Raw genomic sequence first — 20806 nt, 5'->3', positions numbered from 1 at the left:
TTGTTTTGTTTGTTTATAGTTAGATAGCTCCAACAAATAGAAATCTAATATCAAAATATTTACTTGACTTGACTTACTTTTTTTTTTTTTTAATTGCATGCAATTGTTTGCAATTTTTTCTTGTTGTGCTTTTACTTTTGGAAAACACAAAAAAGTATTTCTTGCTTTCGGCCATGTCCATGGGGCAACCCCACGCCAAACCCACATAAGATTTGCCCAACTTTTATATATATGGGAGGGTATCAGACACAAACTTTTTCTTTTGAGGTGGGTCACAGACACAAACTTTACAACCCACTACTCTTCTTTTTTAATGCGTTCAGTTCTTAATTGTTTCATTTGCTTTGTTTGGACGGTCCTAATTCTCAGTCCAAAAGAGAAGGCATACTTTGTGGAAAGAGTGGTAAAGTTTCTTTCGTACGTTGGAATGAATAGTGTGGAAAACGCGTGTTAAAGTGTTACTGTACTTAAAACTAGTGTTTACAGTGCTGGTAGTCTTTTACCAGGTACCTTCTTGGAAGAAAGGAAGAAAATTGTAGACGCGTGTTTACAGTGTTCTTTTTACAAAAAGATATGCATTTTTTGTTTTCCTACACCCCACTCTCATACTTTCTTCTCTTCGATTACATTCAAACGCTACCTGATGCACTGATCTGATTCCTTTTTCTTTCTCTGATTCAATTCACTCCCTTCTTAATCTTCTGTTTATAGATCCCCTGATGTCTTTCTTGAACAATAAAGGAGCCTCTTCTTCTTTTTCTTCCACTCGCCGATGGAACTATGATGTCTTCTTGAGCTTTAGAGGTGAAGGTACCCGCGAAGGTTTTACCAGTCATTTATGTAAGGCTTTATGCGACAAAGGCTTTTATACCTTCATCGATGATAAACTTCCGAGGGGAGAAGAGATTTCAGATGAACTTATCCAAACCATTAAAAAATCATCGATTTTGGTTATTGTCTTCTCTGAAAAGTATGCAGAGTCCAAATGGTGCTTGGATGAACTTACTGAGATTGTTGACTGTAGAGAAAAGGACCAGGAGGTTCAAATTCGTCCAGTTTTTTACAATATTGATCCATCAGAAATACGAAATCAAAAGGGAAACTTTGGAATGGCACTGGTTAAACATGAAATGCAATTCAAGAATAACAATGATAAGGTGCAGAGGTGGAGGGATGCTCTAAGAAAAGTAGCTAATGCATCTGGATGGCATTACAAGAAAGGGTATGTATCTAATTGTTGATATCATGATTCATGAGTTTACTAATTTTATATGGCTAATCTGGTTTGTCATAACCACTGCATGCAAAAGTATTCTATTTCGATCATATCATCTAGTACAAAGTTAGTTAGTCTAACAAGGTCCAATTATGAGTTTCTCTCATGTATTTTTATACTTCTAATATGATGTTAATATCAATGACAGTTATCAAAGATATGAATTATATTCCATTTACTTTTTAAAAAAATGTGACAGCTGTGTTGTAAAAGGCTCAAAGATACAAGAGGTAATTATTTCTCTATAGTGAAAATATGAGATACAACCAGAATATATATACTACAAAGCATATACAAGGAATATACATATATTAGGGAATATATTAGCACAGGAAAGGCAGTGACAAATTAGTGGAATTCGTCTGCACGTGGGTCACGCTACTTTGATTGATTTCCTCTGTTTAAACTCCTCTGTTTAAACTTTCCAAAACAGAGGTGCTTGTTGACTTTGTTTTTGCAATGGCTGTTGGGATTACATTAGGAAATGAGTTTGCTGTCTTGCCCACAAGATCAGCACTATCATGAATGGAGATACTTTCCTTAACATGTGTGTTATAACTTACAACTAGATACTTGAATTCATAGTTTATCTTCTAGTTTAACTAATTATATGCTTTCTTGTGCTATGTGATTGTCAGCTACTCTACATATAAATCTGAATCTCACTTCATTCAAAGCATTGTTGAAGAGATATCAAGTGCTAAATTATATTGGACGCCGTTATATGTTGCTGAACACCCAGTTGGAATAAATTCTCGTGCAGAGGCCATAGTGTCACTTTTAGATATTGGGTCAAATGAATTTTCCATGGTAGGGATTCATGGCCTTCCCGGAGTAGGAAAGACTACAATCGCAAAAGCTGTTTATAATAAAATTGCTAAACATTTTGATGGAAGAAGCTTTTTAGAAAATGTTAGAGAAAATTTGGGGACAGATGCTGGCATAATCACACTACAAGAGCAACTTCTTAAGGACATCTTAGGGGATGGAAATTGGAGAGTGGGCAACATATATAAAGGAATCAACTTGATAGAGAAGAGACTTCGCTGCAAAAAGGTTTTTCTAATTCTTGATGATGTCGATGATTCGACAAGAATAGAGAATTTGCTTGGAAAATGTAATTGGTTTGCTCCCGGAAGTAGAGTCATTTTAACATTAAGAGATAGATGCTTGTTAGCTGTCTTTAAAGAAAAACTTTGTACAACTTACAAGGTCAAGGAATTCAAGGTCGAGAAATTAAACAAACATGAAGCTCTTCAACTCTTCAAAGACCATGCCTTTTCGGGAAACAAACCTCATGATGAAGATTATTCTAATTATGCAACTAAATTCGTAGATTTTGCCAAAGGCCTTCCACTAGCTCTAGAAATAATAGCTCGTGATTTGTGTGGAAAAGCTAAAGGTGAATGGGAAAGTGCATTAGATATGTATAACAAAATCCCCAATAAAGACATTCAAAAAATACTTAGAGTGAGTTATGATGGATTGCATGACACCGAGAAAGATATTTTTCTCGATATTGCATGCTTCTTCAAAGGATGGAACATAAATTATGTTGTAAAGATATTAAATGCTTGTGGATTATGTCCTAGCTTTGGTATTCCGAGACTTGTTAATAAGTGTCTCATAACTGTTGACAAAGTTGGTAGATTGTCAATGCATGATTTGATACAACAAATGGGCAAGGAAGTTGTTCGACAACAAGCACCAAACATTCTTAGAAAACGTAGCCGGTTATGTTGTTATAAGGATTCACTTAAAGTACTAACTACAAATAAGGTATAAGTTTTTTTTCTTCAATTGTTTTGCTCTTTAATTTTTTTTTTTCTTTTTCACTAGCTACAAGTATTGTATTTTTTCTTTAATTTTTTTTAACATTTTATAAATTATTAGTTCATCAGATTTTTTTTTTTTTGCTTAAAATTTCAAAATCATTATACATTTTGAAAATTCTATCATTTTCTATGGTTGACTTGATGTTTCTCCAATTAGGGATCAAAAAAAATTCGAGGCATAATGCTGCATTCGCCTCAACCAATAGAGGTGCAATTACATACTGAAGCTTTTAGAAAGATGGAAAATCTCAAATTTCTAATAGTTGAGAATGTACATATTTGTAGACCACTTGAATTTCTTCCCAACAATTTAATACTTCTTAAGTGGCCTCATTATCCTTTTCACTGGCCATTAGAATATTTTCCTGAACAACTTGTTGCTATTGAGATGCCACATAGTTGCATTAGATTGCCAAAGCTAATCATGCAGGTATGATTATGTGTATTTTTAAATTGTGATTTTTGTTAAATTTTTATTTCAAATTTTGTTTTAGTTAACTTCTGATTTTTTCCCCTTACAGGAGTGCCGGTTAAAATATTTGAAAGACATCAATTTTGCAGAATGTGAATTTATTAGGATTTTACCTAAATTATGGGCCCCAAATTTAGAGAATTTGAACCTCACTCATTGTAAAAATTTAGTTAAATTACCAAAATTATGGGCCCCAAATTTAGAGATTTTGATGCTCCAATTTTGTGAAAATTTAGTTAAATTACCAAAATTATGGGCCCCAAATTTAGAGCTTCTGGACCTCACTCGTTGTGAAAATTTAGTTGAGATAGATGAATGCTTTGCATCTCTTGAAAAGCTTAGAGTATGGTATCTCTATGGTTGCATAAAACTTCAGTTTCTTCCAAGCCAACTCAGGTTGAAATCTCTTTATTCTTTTGATCTTAGTGGCTGCTCAAGGCTTCAGAAGCTCCCCGATTTTCATCAAGAAATGGAATGTTTAGAGTATTTATATATAATTGGGAGTGGTATTAAAGAGGTGCCTTCATCAATTGAGCATCTCACTAAGCTTGAGGCATTAAGCCTTGCTAATTGCAAAAACCTTCGGGATCTTCCAGATAGCATTTGTAAATTGCAACGGCTTCGGGAATTGGATACTTCTACTACCAAATTGAGACAAACGTGCAATTCTTTTGATAGCTCTTCCAAGGGCTATGAAGCCATAATTGAATTAGATCTTATGACGAAGCCTGATTACTTCCCCTTATTGGAAACTTTAAGTTTATCTGAAACCAATATTGTTACCATCCCTGAAAGCATTAGCAGATTTCCCAAATTAAAATCACTTCATATTAGGAATTGCAAGCTTCTTTGTGAAATTCAAGGACTTCCCCAATCGATAACAACCGTTTATGTAGAGAATTGCATGTCGTTGGATTCTGAATCACCAAGCGGGCTATTGAATCAGGTCTCTCTCTTTCTTTAAGATATATATAAATAAAGAAACAATTTTTGTTACTTTCTCTAAATACTTTATGAGATTTGCTAAATGGAAAATGTCTTCAATTTTCTAATTGCATGCAGGTAGTAGAAAATATTGGGATTTTACCAAATAGAGTATGTGGTAGTGCAAGAAGCACCAATTACTTCCCATCTGAATCTGAAGATGGGGACAAATCAGTGGATCGGCAGTTCTCCAATCATTTCCCTTCTGAAACTGATCAGTACGTTGATTTTTCCGAAATTGAGATGCCAAAATGGTTTAATCATCAAAGTGTTGAAAATTCCATATTTTTCTAGGTTGGTCGCAAATTTCCAAAATTGGCTGTCTGCTTTATTGTTTCTGAACGACAGGACCTTTATGGCCATGTTTGCATTTCCATCAATAGTTATAAAAAACGTGAATTTAAGTGTAATCTACGGGGTGGAGAAAAATGGAAGCTATGGTTATTTTCTCCATCTCAACAGTCTCTGCAGGAACATTTGAATGAATCAAATCCAACTGACCAGAATCATGTTGAGGTTACATATAGTACCCGTATTAATGGGTGGGATTGTATAAAAAGGTTGGGTTGGGGGGTCCACGTAGAATGCACCTGTCCTCCTCAAGAATCTGCTATACCTAACTTGCCCCTTCTAACTGATGGACATGATGATGATCATGTTGTCGATTACTGGCGTGAGTTGCCATTTTATGTATCTGATGATAAAGAAGAATATCAGTCTCCTCTGGTCCATGATGATGATGATGTTGATTACTGGCGTGAGTTGCCATTTTATGGATCTGATGATAAAGAAGAATACCAGTCTCCTCTGGTCCATGATGACACATCTATGTCGTGCATGAGTTGGCTAGTTGGGCCCACCACCAAGCTTTTTAAGCTATTTTGCTTTTGCTGCACCAGAGATTTTTCTTGAAAGGGTTACTGAACTGAGGCCCTTAGACCTTAACCATTAGTGGTGGGTTTTGTTTGTTTTGCACTTCAATGGCCCAAGACTTTGTAAACTTCAGTCTCTATTCATCGTGGTTTTTGTCTGTTTTCTTCTTGCATCTGATGACAAGGTATGTTTCCCTTTTGGTAGCACTGTTTCATTTGAGTCTTTTACCCAACGGCAATGGATATCATATCAACTTATAAGTATTTATTGGGTTTCTGTAAAAACAATTGGGAGCTGAATAAGTTTCTGAACTTAAAAATTATTATTTTATTTCTGCTAATTGATCTATTTTTTGGTTAATGCAGTAGACTGGGATGGTGCAGTTGAAGTCACTGGTAGGCCCCGGATTTCCTTCTGCCTTGGATGTGAGCTCAGTCTTGTTTTCTTTTGTATGATTTTGTTTTTTTATATCTGATTTGTCAAATTGAAATGCATAATTTCTGCTTAGCTTACTATGTGGCCTTATCGTGGTGGGGAAAAATCTTGCAATTGTTTCCTAGTTCTATTTATTTGTTTGGACTTAATTGGTTTCTTAATTTTAAAAAATTATGTATACCAATTGCATAGAATCTTGACTTTTGTAGAAAATGTGTATCATTTTGAATTTTAGAAGCTACATCAAATTTGTTTGGGTGTGTACAAGACTGTTTGAGATAAATCAGAAATGATTTGCGTTACAGCAGCGCACTTAAATGGTCTATAATAATTTGCTAGGTTAGCTAATCATTTAAGACATGCTAACCAAAAATTGAAATGGTTATGAATTTTATTGTCTTTGGTTGGATCTCTGGAAGAATATAGTTCGTATTTGATTGGTTGAAGAGATGATTTTCACAGATATAATCTAAAAGCACAGGTCTTTAATAATTTTTGTTCTTTCTCTATTAATTAGGAATATTTGATATAGTGAGGATTGCAGAGCCATGATTTCATTATTGTTGGCATAGCAGCTGTAACGGCTGTTATAAATTTGTTCTTCCTTAAGTTTTTGCGTTTAAAATGATCTTTCTATCCTTTAGGATCCTCTGTCCATATTTTATAGCCAATTCTCTAAGGGTCAAACTAAATTTTCAAAGTAGTTCCGAGTCACAATATTGCTATTAGAATATAAGACAAGCATTAACTGGAAAGCTCCAATTTCAAGTCAAGTCTTATGCAAGTAGAAAGGATAGTTGGAAAATGAAAATCAGCATTTAATAGGTCAACCCACTTCTGAATTCTGCAGAAGGTTATGAGCTATAAGCATCTCAAACTTCATGGCATACGGTGAACTAAAGACAAGGGCAGTCTAGCAAATCTATTGTGAAACCTTTAAAAAAAATACTATGATGGGCCCTCTACACTGAGGTAAACTTGAAGCTCCTTCTCTGCACATTGATGAAGTCACTTAGACCTAGACTCGGCTTTACCTGCATTACAAATAGCTCTTAAGTGGAGCAATACAGGATGAGACACCGTGTCTCTGTCAAGTTGGAGGAAATGACAAACCTTTCAAGTACTCAACGAGCTGTCTCGTGGCATGCTAGTCCTTAGGTAAATAATATCCATAGACATTTTAAGAACTTGCCTCAATTCAACATTCTGCATAAACAACATATTTGATGAGAAAACGATGTACACTTTCTGTAATCCAATGCAAAAGTTCCAATTTACCTATAGCCAGGTTTTTGTTATGAATTTTAGCTGTGATTCAGGTTGGCACTATATGTCACTTAACTTCTCAAGCCCTAAAATACATGGCCTTAAACACTCTTCACAACATTGAGAAACAAAGATTGATTATAAGAAAACTGCTATTACCCATCCCAATACTCTAATTAAGTTGGGAAAAAAAAGATTGATTGTCTCAGCAATAGAAATTCTGTTCAAGATTCATAAAATGTGTGGTATTCTAACATAAATACTCCAATACCAACCCCCTCCCCAAATCCCATGCTAGAGAAATGGGAGGTTTCATAATCATGTAGATAAACAATGTGGGTTCAGGACACACTTGATATTGTATTCAAATCATGTTTAATCATAATATATTAAGAATTGATTTAGTAGATGAAAAGTAATTGTTGAAAGCTTTTTATTTCTCTTTTTGTTTTGTGTGTGTGTGTTTGGGGGGGGGGGGGGGGGGGGGGTGTTGAGGAGCTGAAGGACTAAAGTCTAAGAGTGAGATAGGTCATTTTTATTCAAAGTTTGTATTTAGTTCCTTATATCTTGTCAAGTAAATCATGATAGGGAAGGAGAGCGTGCTATGACTAAATAGTATGACATCTAGCTGTTAGCGATACCAAATAGTTGAATTATTATGATTTGGTTTTACCAATATGATACAAAATTGATTGAAACTCTTGGATGTGGTTACCTATTCATTCTGTATGTAAATTTTCATAAAGAGATATAGTGCTGCAATTATTTTCATATCATGTAATGTTTATCACACTAATACATGTGCTTATCTTTCCTCTGATTAAAATTATTCACTTAGGTGACAAAGATCCCAGAGACATTCTACTCGACCACAGAGTACTTGACCTCATTCTCCTCAACGAGTCAGCATGAATTTCTTATCAGAAGAAACTCATGCTGACTTGTTGTCAAGCATGCCAACAGTATCCCAAGCACCTACACATGCAATATTTTCTGTCAGGCAAACTGTGAAATGTATACCACCCAAAGACCTCTTTTTCCATGTTACACTTGAAAGTGTGAAAAAATTTGAGAATCATGGTGTGAGATATGAACCTGAAGTCAGAGACATCATTGCCATAACAGGTTTAAGACCAAAATGCATTGCTGATTTAGAAAGACCAAACAGGCCCTATCTTGTTGCTTTTGTTCTGAGCGTGAGATACAAAAGATTTCTGACAATATTATCCTCAAAGCCTATCTTGTTTGAACATGGCAAGAACAAGAAGAGACAGACTCTTTATGCAGTTCCCTTAATAAACATGACCACAAATATTCTTATATGGAGGGCCTTGAACTCTAAGTTGGAAGGTGGGAACTTAAACATCATTCAGAGTGTGCTGCAATCTAGTTCTATGGTAAAAATTTTGGTAATTTCTTATTTCATATGGTATATTAATATTAATATTAATATTAGGCTTAAATTCGATTTTGTTGGTCCCTAAACTTTGGCATATGAGTAATTTTAATTTCTAAAGTTTAAAGTGATCACTTTTAGTCCTTTAGATGATATTTCCAAATTAAAAACTAACACGGAATCAATCCATTATGACTAATAGTGGTCACTTTAAGTTTGTTAAGGACTAAAAATGACCACTTCAAATTTATTTGGGATTAAAAGCAATCACTTTAAACTTTAGGGACTAAAATTTGTCATGAATTAAAGTTTTGGGACAACAGTTATTTTGGCCTTGCTATTTTTATTGGCAATAAATTTTTTTTGAGCTCCCTTTAAATTACATAATGTAGGATGCTACAAATTGTACTACCTTCCTTATTGAAGAAAATTGCAGCGCTGCCTTTGCAGCTATTAGTTCCAGAATCTGCTCTTCTGATTTATGCCTCCCAAATGGATGCAATTCTTTGCTGTTTGGTAACTAGCGAATGCAATCATCAGAATACAGTCAAACTAATATGGGGCCCTCCAGGAACTGGGAAAACCCAGACAGTTGGTGTGCTCTTATTCTCTCTGCTTAGAATGAAATGCAAAACACTTACATGTGCCCCAACTAAAACTGCTGTTTTGGAAGTGACACACAGGCTTCTAAAGAATGTGACAGAGTCACTTGAATATGATACTTATGGTCTTGGAGATGTGGTTTTATTTGGAAATGGGAAGCGAATGAAGATTCTTGATCACTATAATCTCCTCAATATATTCCTTGATAATCGAGTTAGCATACTACATGAATGCCTTGTTTCATCATCTAGTTGGAAAGGTAGTTTAACATTAATGATATGTTTGCTAGAGGACCCTAGACGGCAATAAAGTTTGTACTTGAATGACAGAAGCATGATAGACAATGAGTAGGAGAAAACTGAAGACAAGAAGAGCAAGAAAAATGTGAGGAATGTTCTTGTTAAAGCCTTAAATGAAAACAAACACAAGAAAAATGAAGGACAAGTGGTTGACAAATATGATAGTCATTTATCATTTGAGTAATTTGTTCAAAGGAGTTTCAATTGCATTTTACAGCGTTTGAAGTATCGTAATGTAAATTTGTGTACACACTTACCAACTTCTTTTATTTCATTAGAAGTGGTAAAGAAGATGAAGTTAGCTCTTGATTTGCTCACATCTCTAGAAAAATTGTTTTGTAATGTTACTGTTGCTGACAAAGGAATAGAGCAAGTCTCTGAAGAAAATAATCAAAGATTTGGTCACTTGATGAAATCTAGTTTTCTGAGAGGATTCCCTGTTCCAGATTTTAGATATGAGTGGGAGATTAAAAAATTCTGCCTAGAAAATTCATGTCTATATTTCTGCACTGTATCAAGCTTTGCTAAATTGCATGAAGTAAAGACTCAATTGGAAGTACTGGTTATAGATGAAGCTGCTCAGATTAAGGAATGTGAATCCACCATTCCTTTACAACTTCCCAGCCACCGCCTCGCTATTCTCATTGGGGATGAGCGACCACTTCCTGTGATGGTTAAAAGCAAGGTTTGAGTTTTATTATTATCACTCTCTGGATGTTCGTCTGTCTTTACAAATTTATTATGAGTTTATGTATCTTTAATATTTACTATTATTAGGTTTCTGAGGAAGCTGAATTTGGAAGAAGTTTGTTCCAAAGGCTGGTATTGCTAGGAAAATATAAAAACCTTCTTTATGTCCAGCATAGGATGCATCCATCCATAAGCTTATTTCCAAATAGGGTGTTCTATGAAAATCAGATTTTGTATGGCCCCAATATCAAAGAAAGAAGGTATGAGAGGCGTTTCCTTCAAGGAAATTTGTTTGGTTACAGCCATAGTCTCAAAAATATGGTTGAGGTTGCTGTAGTGTCTGAGATAGTTCCAAGCCTTTTCAAAGGTATGTCTGAATTTACAACTTGTCGAAGTCTCAATTTTGCTGAAATGTTATGCTAGGAATGTTAATTATGGTTAGCTTGGTGATAGATAATTTAATGAGTTCAACAACTATCTTTTTTATTTGTTTCTCTTGCCACTGCTAAAGAATCCGTTCGCACAAAGAAGAAAGTTAAAGTTGGTATCATCTCACCATACAAGGCACAGGTCTATGCAATTGGGGAGAAGGTGAAAAACGACAGTGCTGATTCTAATGATGACTTCTCCATTAGTGTTCGCTCTGTTGATGGTTTCCAGGGTGGTGAGGAGGATGTGATAATTATCTCAACTGTCATATGTAATATGAATGGAGCAGTTGGTTTTCTTGAAAATTGTCAAAGAGCAAATGTGGCACTAACCCGTGCAAGGTAACACATTATAGACTTGTCTATGGGCAGCTCAAACTTATTTTGGGGCTTTGATAGTTTTTGCAATTAATAGGCATGGTTTTACTCTGCAGGCATTGCCTTTGGGTATTGGGAAATGAAGCAACTTTAACTAAAAGTTGCACTATTTGGAAGGAATTAGTCATTGATGCCAAGAAAAGGGGGCGTTTCTACAATGCTGATGTAGACAAGAGCTTGGCTCAGGCTATTACGATTGCCTCAGTTGAGCATAACCAAATACACATTTTACTTTACATGGATTCCTTTCTGTTCAAAGAGGCCAAATGGAAGGTGTGCTGATTCAAAGTTTTCTCCTCATATTTCTAATGATACATCAACCGTTGTCTTTGTTATTATCTGCTTCTTTAATATTAGGATTTGAATCCATATTCCTAGATTATTAATGTTAGTGTTGTGATTAGGTTCAAACATTAATCAATTGACACATACTTCATTTTTGTTTTTGTTTTTTGTAGGTCTCTTTCAGTAATGATTTTTTGAAATCCATGTTGAGAGTGAAAAACGCCGAGACTTGTAAACAAGTGCTTACTTTATTGGAAAATCTAGCAAGTGGTTGGCATTAATTACACAGGGAGAAAAACCTCTTCTTTTATCGAGGAACTTCTTCCCAATTATTAGAACCAATGGGTTGCCGAATCTTGTTTGGACTGTAGACATCCTCAAGGAAAATTCATATTACATTCAAATTTTGAAGGTCTGGGATATTCTGCCATTATCTGAAATACCAAGAGTAGCAAATCATCTTGATGTCTTATTTGAGAATTATACAGTGAGTAAGATGAATCAATACAAATACAAAACTCTCAATGGGTATGAATTTATCTGAATTCATAATTTCTCAATTAGCTTTTAGTCAACTTTATTTTATTTTATATTAAATGTTGTTTCTGAATCTAAATGGCGAACATATTCCCACCTTATCTATAATCCATTGGATCTTTGACATTCGGGAAAGCAACACATCCAACTCACCACCAAGGCGACATAGAGGACTTGTAAAAAGTGGAAGCATTCACTTATATGCTATTCTAGTTAGATTTTCTGGTTGGAGGCAACATGGTATAATCAAGTTTGCCCTAACTAAAGGAATCTATCAATTATACTTTTAAAATGCAGTTCAAGAGTCTTCATCTATTTATATATGTACAGGCACATACAAATATAATGAGAGAGAGATTGAGAGATTTTTATTATTACTATCTAACCAATGCATTGTTACAAAATATGTGCCTTGGGCCTGAAGGGTGTGGGAAAGAAGAAAATGAAAACTTCTATGTGGACTTCGTCAAACTAGGAAAAAAAGAAGTAGCTAAATATTAACATGTTCATCGTGGAACCCTAACTCAACATTTTATTTGCTATAGGAGTTTAGTTGTTCCAATGAGATGGTTAATTTACTCGCATAGTTGTCCTGAAGCTAATCCTCTGCTGTCACTATCAAAACCATTGGCTTCACTTAGTCTAAGGGATGATTCAAAATCATCATCTACAACTTATATGTAAGTAACAATTTCAAATTTTGAACTATTATTTAGTAGTCATTTTTTCTTAAGAATAGCTTAAAGAAATTTAAACAAAGAGTATGCATTAGATTACCATGCTATTGGAGTAAGGTGTCAATTAGAAACATAGTCAGAAAGTTCTGTTTTGCTTTAGGTGAACTAGCTCTGCTACTTGCCAGAATCTTGATACTAAAAATATTATGACCAACAATTGCTTGTAGATTTATTTTTTGTCCCATAATCTCCCAATACTGTAAATATGCTGGTGTTTGAAGATATCCCTATAGAGGACTTATGTTTAAATACTAGGGGTTTTCTTTCCTTTAACTTTTTTTTGTGGAACTTGGCCAAGTGGAAATTCCCTAGGTTGTACTGTATTAGATTCATTAAATACTTTTCATAATAGCTTTGTCATTATCATTATAATTCCAAATTTGTGACAAATCTAAATATCATCGGTGATTATTATTATTATTATTAGTAGTATTATTACTACTACTACCTACTTTGGTGTGCAACATTATAATTTTTTCCCTTTATAACCTTGTTTTGCAAATGATATTTTGAGGTTTCAATGTGCATAATCAGAACTTTATGTGTCATTTTTTTTTTTTTACTTTCCTTCCTATGAAGACAAGACATGCATGTTTAATTGAAGGCTAGTTTGAGGGACTAACGATTTCTCCTATCAATGATATTCAGATATAACTCCACTATGGGGAGAAGTGTTGTTAGGAAATGGCTAAGAAAGTTGCCTAATGAGTAATGAGGTAGGTTTACATTCTTCATGGGAATAGAATATCGATTCTTTATTTTTAACATATATTTACTAATCAATCATTCTGTCTATATTGGAATTAAAAAAGTAGATTGAAAATGTTAAGAGCCTTCTATACTTTACTTAAAACAGATATTTACTAATCAATCATTCCATCAATATTGGAATTTAAAATGAAGTTTAAAAATGTTGAGAGCCTTCAATCATTAACTTTTAATATCTTAGATTCTAGCTTTCTTGGAGACATCTATAATTCTCACTTCTTGTTCTATTTGGATGCAGGCTTTTTGTGGCAGTGATGCCTCAGGGGAAGGTTATGACCATCACCAGCCCGAAATGCTTCTTTCAAGTTATACATGTTATCCACATCTTAATTAGTCTTTGCACATTTGTTCTTATTTCTTATTGTCGTTATTTTTCCGAAGTAATGAAAAAACTCTATGAAATGGGACACAAGAAATGCAAATTCTGGAACAGCTTTCAAGATTATCCTCTGCATAATCCTAACAAGTTATGAGGCTGATATAATACTGGCCAAAATTGTGTGCAATGACATCTTACTTATGTGTAATTCTATTTTTTTAAATATCGTAAGCATCAGAAAGTATTTCAATTAGGTAGTATCACTGTCCTCTGCCATTTTTTCTTCAAGTTCAACCTGAATTACTTGAATTTTACAACTAGAGAACAAAACTATCGAAGGCCCATGTAAATATGAAAATAAAATTACTTTCAATGCTTAACTGGACAAATGAATTAAAGTTAGATTTTATTCAAGTTCATTAAAATCCGACTCTTTTATTCTTTAAGAATGAGCCACATTGCTTTGGCCACGGTCTATTTGTAATATTGATGCAAAAGGGACATCTCCTGAGATAGTTCTAACTCCTATAGATAATTCATAATTCACCATTATCATATTGATGCACAAGGGACATATTCTGAAATAGCTGCAACTCCTTTACATAATCCTGAACTATCATAAATGAGAAAAATGTATAACCAATTCCATCAAATAATGGAAAGCAAATTAAATAATCCCATGCAGGGTGAAGAGATGTTCCCATTTATGCAGCAGCAACAAAGGCATTCTCTCACTCTCTGAACATTGAAATCGAACAAATTTCATCCTTCATTAGAGAGGAAATGAAATTTAACTTTGAAACAGGTAAATACTCAAAATTCTGATAGCAAATATAACAAGCTTTTACTTGAAACATTGGGGAATCATTGTTAACATCTTAGAAGAAATCCCCAAGTGGAAGATCATAATTTTTGGGGGAAAAACAGCAACAAAAATCATACTGACTAGTAGTAGGTAATCCATGTCATATAGGTACCAGAAAACTAAGATATGAATCGTTCCAACAATGCATATGACAAAGAGAATTCCATTGGCACTCCTTTATGCTAAATTCTGTGTCAAAAATTTCAGTTGTAATATCAAAATTTCGTTGTAGTTTTATTTATTTATTTATTTATAAAAAAAATCTACTTAGAAAACTCATGTCTATATTTCTACACTGTATCAAGCTCTACTAAATTGCATGAAGTAAAGACTCAATAGGAAGTACTGGTTATAGATGAAGCTGCTTAGCTTAAGGAATGTGAATCCACCATTCCTTTACAACTTCCTAGCCACCCCCTCACTATTCTCATTGGGGATGAGCAGCAACTTCCTGTGATGGTTAAAAGCAAGGTTTAAAGTTTTATCTGTCTTTCTGTCTTTGTGAATTATTAATAGATTTTATGTATCCTTAAAATTTGCTATTATTTGGTTTCTGAGAAAGCTGAATTTGGAAGAAGTTTGTTCCAGAGGCTGGTATTGCTAGGACAAAAGAAAGAACTTCTTAATGTCCAGCACCGGAAGCATCCATCCATAATAGGGTGTTCTATAAAATCCACCTCTTAAAATGGCAGGGGTATTATTTAAAGACTAAGGTTCCTGAGGTTAGGCTAATTTCATGCCTCCTTGATTCTAACAAAGGCATGAACAAAGATTTCCTAATCATTTCAAGGGAGTGGCACGATGGCCTTCACTACCTAACGAGAGATGGGATACCAGGTGAGGTTCTTAGGTCTAGGTCTATTACTCTGATGTCACCCCCTTTTCTCTCTGATGTTCTCTGCATTCATTTCTTTTTATTTATGTGTGCAATTTGGATTTTTCTTTGAATCATGTCATTTTTTTGATAGTTTCTTTTTGAATGGCTTTGCAGATAAGCACGTCGCTATTCCTAACTTAAATCTTGTTAACCAGTCAGACTTAGACAAGATACTCAAGGCCAAGGTCTTCGTTCACAACGATGATCAATTGAGGGCAGCCCACCTTGTCCTCGGTTACAAGCCCCTCTCGTCCAACTTTCAAGCGCCGAAGAACGTGATCAAGGCGAAGGACCCGCGCTTGCCCCTGATAAGTGTTGTTGCTCCCTCTCCGAAACCTAATGAAGGCCCAGGCAGGAGGCCAAGAGCTGGAGACAATACTAATTATTTATGTATTTACATGTTGACTTTTTACCAATTGTGGAAAGACATAAACATGGTGTTGTTTTAGAAACTTGTGAAGATTCCTAGTTGAGTGTAGCAATTTAAGATGTGAATCTCTTGAGAGAACTAGTAGTACACATGGACCCAAAAGATTGAGATTTTTTTTTTTTTTTTTGATAAACAGATAGAGATTGCCAAGTAAGCTAGAAGTACTTGCATAGTCTATGTGTCCATGAGCAAGCCCATGTGCTGGCAAAAACAGAAAAACACACCTTGACTGATCTCTTATATATTTGCTCAAAATCTTGAACTAATTTCCTCCACTATGAAAAAGTAATATGACCTCGCTTAATGCTAACTGACCAAATCCCCTTTTTAGGGGTCATTTTTTCTTAAGAGAGCATAACAAAGCTGGTTTGGTCAACATATTAGCCAAAATAGTTACTAAACAAAATGGTTCTAATATTCAAATAACAACAAAACTCAAGGTTGCCATTTTTTGAAATATACAACAACCAAAAGCTTGAATCCTTGTGTAGATGCTCATTTTGTTAAAAGCCCAGCAAGAGGAAAAGCCCAAAAGGCATGGGCAGAATAAGAGAAGGATAGAAAGCACCATTAAGGCCTAAGTGGTAGGAATAATGGAGCATGGGTCCGTGGAGCAAGTAAATGGACCTTTGAGAAGTAAATGGGCCTGATATGGCCCAGAAGAAAGAAATAGCAAACCTATGGGCAGTATAGACATAGAAAAGTAAGAATGGGCCACAGCTGTTACAGCAGACCCAAAACAATGTAAGCAAAGAAAGTAAGGGGGTAATGAAGAATTCATAAGCCCCAAAGATGAGAAATGGAGTACTTGAGCCAAGGAAGCCCAAGGAATTAGTAGGAGCCTATGGGAAGCATAGAGTTAGAAAGGGCCGAGGATGCCACAAGGAGAGTAAACGGGTCAAGGATGCCCAAAGGGAAAGTAGGTAGTACAAGAGAGCCCGCAAGTGGTAAAAGGCATAATGTAATTACTAGGCCATCAGAAAAAGAAATAAACAGTGAAACCCAAAAAGGCCCAGCAGCCCTTGGGTCAGGAAAACCTCACGGCAGGAATGACAAAATATTACTGCAGAAAAACAAGTGACAAGGGTTGGGATCAAAAGTATGGAGTGGCCCCTGATTGAGCAAGGCCTAGCCCAAAAGAAAAGCAAGCCATAGAAAAAGTAGTCAAGGGAAACAACCCACGCCACAAGAAATAAAAAAAAAAGAGCGGCGGACTGGGTAAATTAATCTTCACGCCACAGTAGACACATGAGCAGCAGACAGAATTTGGACAAGCATAGAGGTAGAGCACGCGCAAGACCGAGTGGCTACCAACTTGTACCCAGCCAATACAGGAAATGGTGAGGTCATGGGTCAGAGGTGAGGGGGTATGGTTTGGCGGTAGGGAGGGGGATTAACTCATTTTTGTAGTTCCGGTTCAAGCTTTTTTGGAGACAATGTCCTGTTGGGATGACATGCCACCCAAAAGAGGCAATACTGAGCTGGAACCACTAGGTGCATGCCATGAGGGACGGAGAGAAGGAAAGTACTTACACCATGACAGTCCAGAATGCCACAGCAAGCAAACAAACAAAAGAGCCCTCTTTGTTTGGTGTAGTGGAGAGGCGTGGCCAATGCAGGCAAGTGGCGCTGGCTGGGTGACTGACCAGTCAGTAATGGTCGGTCAGGACACCCACACCAGACAAAAGCAGTTAAGGGCTAAAATAGTAAAACTTAAGCACAGCTAGCGCTATATAAAGGGCTCCATTGTGCACGAAAAAGGGGAAGACAGAGGGGAGTGAGCTCTAGGAGAACAATCACTAAAAAAGAAAGTGAGAACTAAAAGAAAAAGAAGAGAGAAGGAATTAAAGGAGAGTAGAAAGAAGAGTAAGAAAAATGAAAAGAAAGAATTAAGGAATGGAGAGTAAGAAATAAAAAGAAAAACAGAGAGGATTGAGCAGTAGGTATGCACCAAATGGGTCAATCTCCCTTTCCCCCTCCAACCCATGCTTTCTGGTAACGGAGAAAGATCCTGTGAAAGCACGAGTCATTTAGGTCCGCCTCTTTAAAGAAACTAATTTTCCATTCAGAGAGATTAGTCGCGTTGAAGAAGTGATTCCCCTTTTTGACTCAGACCCAATAGTTTGATTTAACGTGGCAGACCGATAACATTTCCCTTTAACAAGCTTACTGTTGTTTATTTAATGCTTACACTGCTATTGTTGTTAGGTAAAACGGGCACCCTCAAGAGCCCATTACTTACTCTCCCCGAATCTTAAAGGAATCTCTATTATTATCTTTATTTTCATTTGCCTGTTGTAACTAATATAACAGTTCTGCCTGCTATGAGCATGTGATTAAAGTCTGACCTACCGTGGCATTGTTCATGCACAACCCGGACCAAGCAGGGTTATTTTTGGGCCAGTCCTAGCTCCCTAATCCAGAAATATTCGGGGCCTAGCGTTGTGGCAGACGACCTAGCCCAGTATTAGCAAAAAAGGCCCACACACCTTGTTTAAGGATGGACATTAGGCATATCCTAAACCTATATAAAACATGGTTTTAAGCCATGCATTAATCAGACCACTTACCTCACATAACTACACTTATCCTTGAGTCCAAACTTTTGATTTAAGAAACAACAGATCCAACAGGAGCTCTTGTGGATGTGGTACTGCAGACACCTCTCTCTCTCCAATTCCTTCTTTTTCCTCATTCTGCTATATTATAAGCATAAATGAGAAAAGGATCATCTGTGTTAATATTTTCCTTTTGTGAGTTAGTGTCTTTAAGGGTTCGTTTGGTTGGGGAGATAGAAAAGTGGGAGGATTGAAAATAGAGAAATGATAGAAAAGTGAAGGGATAGAAAAGATTTTAGTTTTATCTTGTGATGTTTGATTTGGGGTGGAAAAGTGAAGGGATGTTAAACTTTTTTATTTGGTTGAAAAAAAAAAAAAGAGGATAGAAAATATTGTTAAATTGGAGTTTATGTATAAAAAAAATGCATGCCAAATGTTAACTTAAAAGTGGGGAAAAAAAGAAAAAAAAATGTGGAAAACAGTGGGGAAAGGAGTGTAGGGCAGAATGGTATTTAGTATTTACCATTTGCCCTCTCCTTTCTCTCCTATTTTTTGGGGGTTGAAATTTGGTGGGCCCAAAGAGAAAATCACTGGGCCTCGCCATTTTATCCCTCCTTTTCCCTTCTCATCTAAACACTCCTCTCTCCCATTTTTTCCCTCTCCTAGTTTTCGACTCAACCAAATGGACTGTAAGCATTTTTTTTTTTCCACAATGTACCATTAACCTCCATTCTTGTATTAGACTGAGCAATGGGCTTGAGGCTAAATGACTAAAAGGTTGAGTCACCCTTGTCTATGAGTTTCATCTTATCAAACCTAACCTTTTTTTTTTCATTTAATAATAGACTCATTCAAAGAATTGGTCTATCTTATATAAGCAATTGATCAAGATTTATGGTTGTATGATCATCAAGTATAGTTCCTTTTCCATATCACCATATGCATGATAATAATCTTCAAAAAAGAATTGTGACAAGAACTTGGGGGGCTTGTTGGCAAACTTGGATTTGAACTAGTCCCATTTAGATGATGGTACATGTCCAAAAATGAATACATGGCATCATCTGGATGGATTTAATGCAATTGAACACTGAACCTAATCCTTAACCCTTGATCGAGATTGGTCAAATCACAATCTTTGGTTGTACTATTGTGGGCCTTGATGGGTATGTGACCCAAGCCCACATGGAAAAGTAACTATTCGTACACATATGGGATGATAAAAAAGGCCTAGTAGTTGGGCCTTCCTTTTCTAACTAAACTAGATTCTTTTATATAGGGCCAGTTCATTCAACTCCATTAAAGCCCTCTTTCTGATTTCTCAAATCTCGACCTCATACTTCTCTCTCTTTCTCTCTCTCTCTCTCTCTCTCTCACGCACACGCACACGCACATCCAATCTCGAACTTTAACAGCACCACTCCCATGGGTTCCAGGAGGAACGACAACCCACACTATGGCGATGGTGCCAGTCCTGGGTTCGTTCTCTTTTTCTCTTTCTCTCTCTCTCTCTCTCTCTCTCTCTCTCTCTCTCTCTTTGTGCTATAAATGTCTATGAGCTAGGCCTATGGTTAATGGGTTTTTCTGGGTTTTGATTTTTTTTTTCTCTTTTATGTTTGTTTTTTGGTGCTGTAAAATCTTCATTGGAGGCTTAGCCAAGGACACCACCTACGGTAAGAGAGAACATTCTATTCTTTTCTATGATTCTCTTGATGGGTACTGTGTTACTCTTGATGGGTGTTTTTGAATCTGTAATGGGGGGTTTGCTATTGTTGTTGTGTGTGAAAAGTTACTGTTTTTGTGTATTTGTTTCTGTTGATGGGTATTATTTGAATGTGTGATATATTATATATATGATGTAGTTCTTGTTGGTATATGACTGAGTTCAGAAACCTTTGTGAGTTACTTTGAGAAGTATGGAAAGATAACAGATTCTGTTATCATGAAAGACCGGCACACACATCGACCAAGGGGATTCGGTTTCATAACCTATGAGGATCCTTCTGTTGTTAACCAAATGATCCAAGAGACCTATGTCATCAATAGCAAGCAGGTTATTCTATGTTCTCTTAAATTTTTCGATTCTACTTGTTTTCTTGTCTATAACATATTATTAAATTTTACATGTATGTGTGTGTGTGTTTGAGATCCTCTTAGAAGTTTGCTGCATTGTGGTTTCTCTATTGCAGTGATTTTTTTTTTTTGGGTGGATAATTGTTGAGGTGTTTAATTGTTGAGGAATTCGATAACAGTATTAGATTCACTAAATACTTTTCTTAATAGCTTTGTCATTATCAATATAATTCCAAATTTGTGACAAATTTAAATATCATCAATGATTATTATTGTTATTATTACTACTACTACTTTGGTGTGCAGCATTATAATTTTTTTCCCTATTCCTATTTTGCAAATGATATTTTGAGGTTTCAATATACATAATCAGAACTTTGTGTCATTTTTTTGTTACTTTCCTTCCTATGAAGACAAGATAT

General features: G+C 35.6%; 1 protein-coding gene and 1 pseudogene across 1 annotated transcript; both read left to right on the top strand.

The window, feature by feature from the left end:
• The first annotated feature begins 643 nt into the window (after window positions 1–643).
• LOC142614908 (putative disease resistance protein At4g11170) overlaps window positions 644–20806 on the top strand; it is an 85696-nt pseudogene continuing 65533 nt past the window's right edge.
• Window positions 8050–11726, top strand: LOC142616224 (helicase sen1-like). Its single transcript, XM_075789108.1, has 7 exons — window positions 8050–8570; window positions 8930–9353; window positions 9657–10124; window positions 10217–10496; window positions 10641–10899; window positions 10992–11208; window positions 11394–11726. Exons 1-7 carry the CDS (start codon window positions 8050–8052, stop codon window positions 11499–11501), a joined length of 2277 nt encoding a protein of 758 aa, XP_075645223.1. The 3' UTR covers window positions 11502–11726.

The sequence above is a fragment of the Castanea sativa genome, chromosome 11 (assembly GCF_040712315.1).
Source record: "Castanea sativa cultivar Marrone di Chiusa Pesio chromosome 11, ASM4071231v1".
Lineage (NCBI taxonomy): Eukaryota > Viridiplantae > Streptophyta > Magnoliopsida > Fagales > Fagaceae > Castanea > Castanea sativa.
Note: the sequence above shows the minus strand (reverse complement) of the source record. Positions and strands in the feature narration are given on the sequence as shown.

Coding starts and splice junctions, on each gene's coding strand:
- LOC142616224 (XM_075789108.1), top strand. CDS start 8,050: ATGAATTTCTTATCAGAAGAAACTCATGCTGACTTGTTGTCAAGCATG. Junction 8,571..8,929: donor GTAATTTCTTATTTCATATG/GTATATTAATAT, acceptor TACATAATGTAG/GATGCTACAAATTGTACTAC. Junction 10,900..10,991: donor GTGGCACTAACCCGTGCAAG/GTAACACATTAT, acceptor TTTACTCTGCAG/GCATTGCCTTTGGGTATTGG.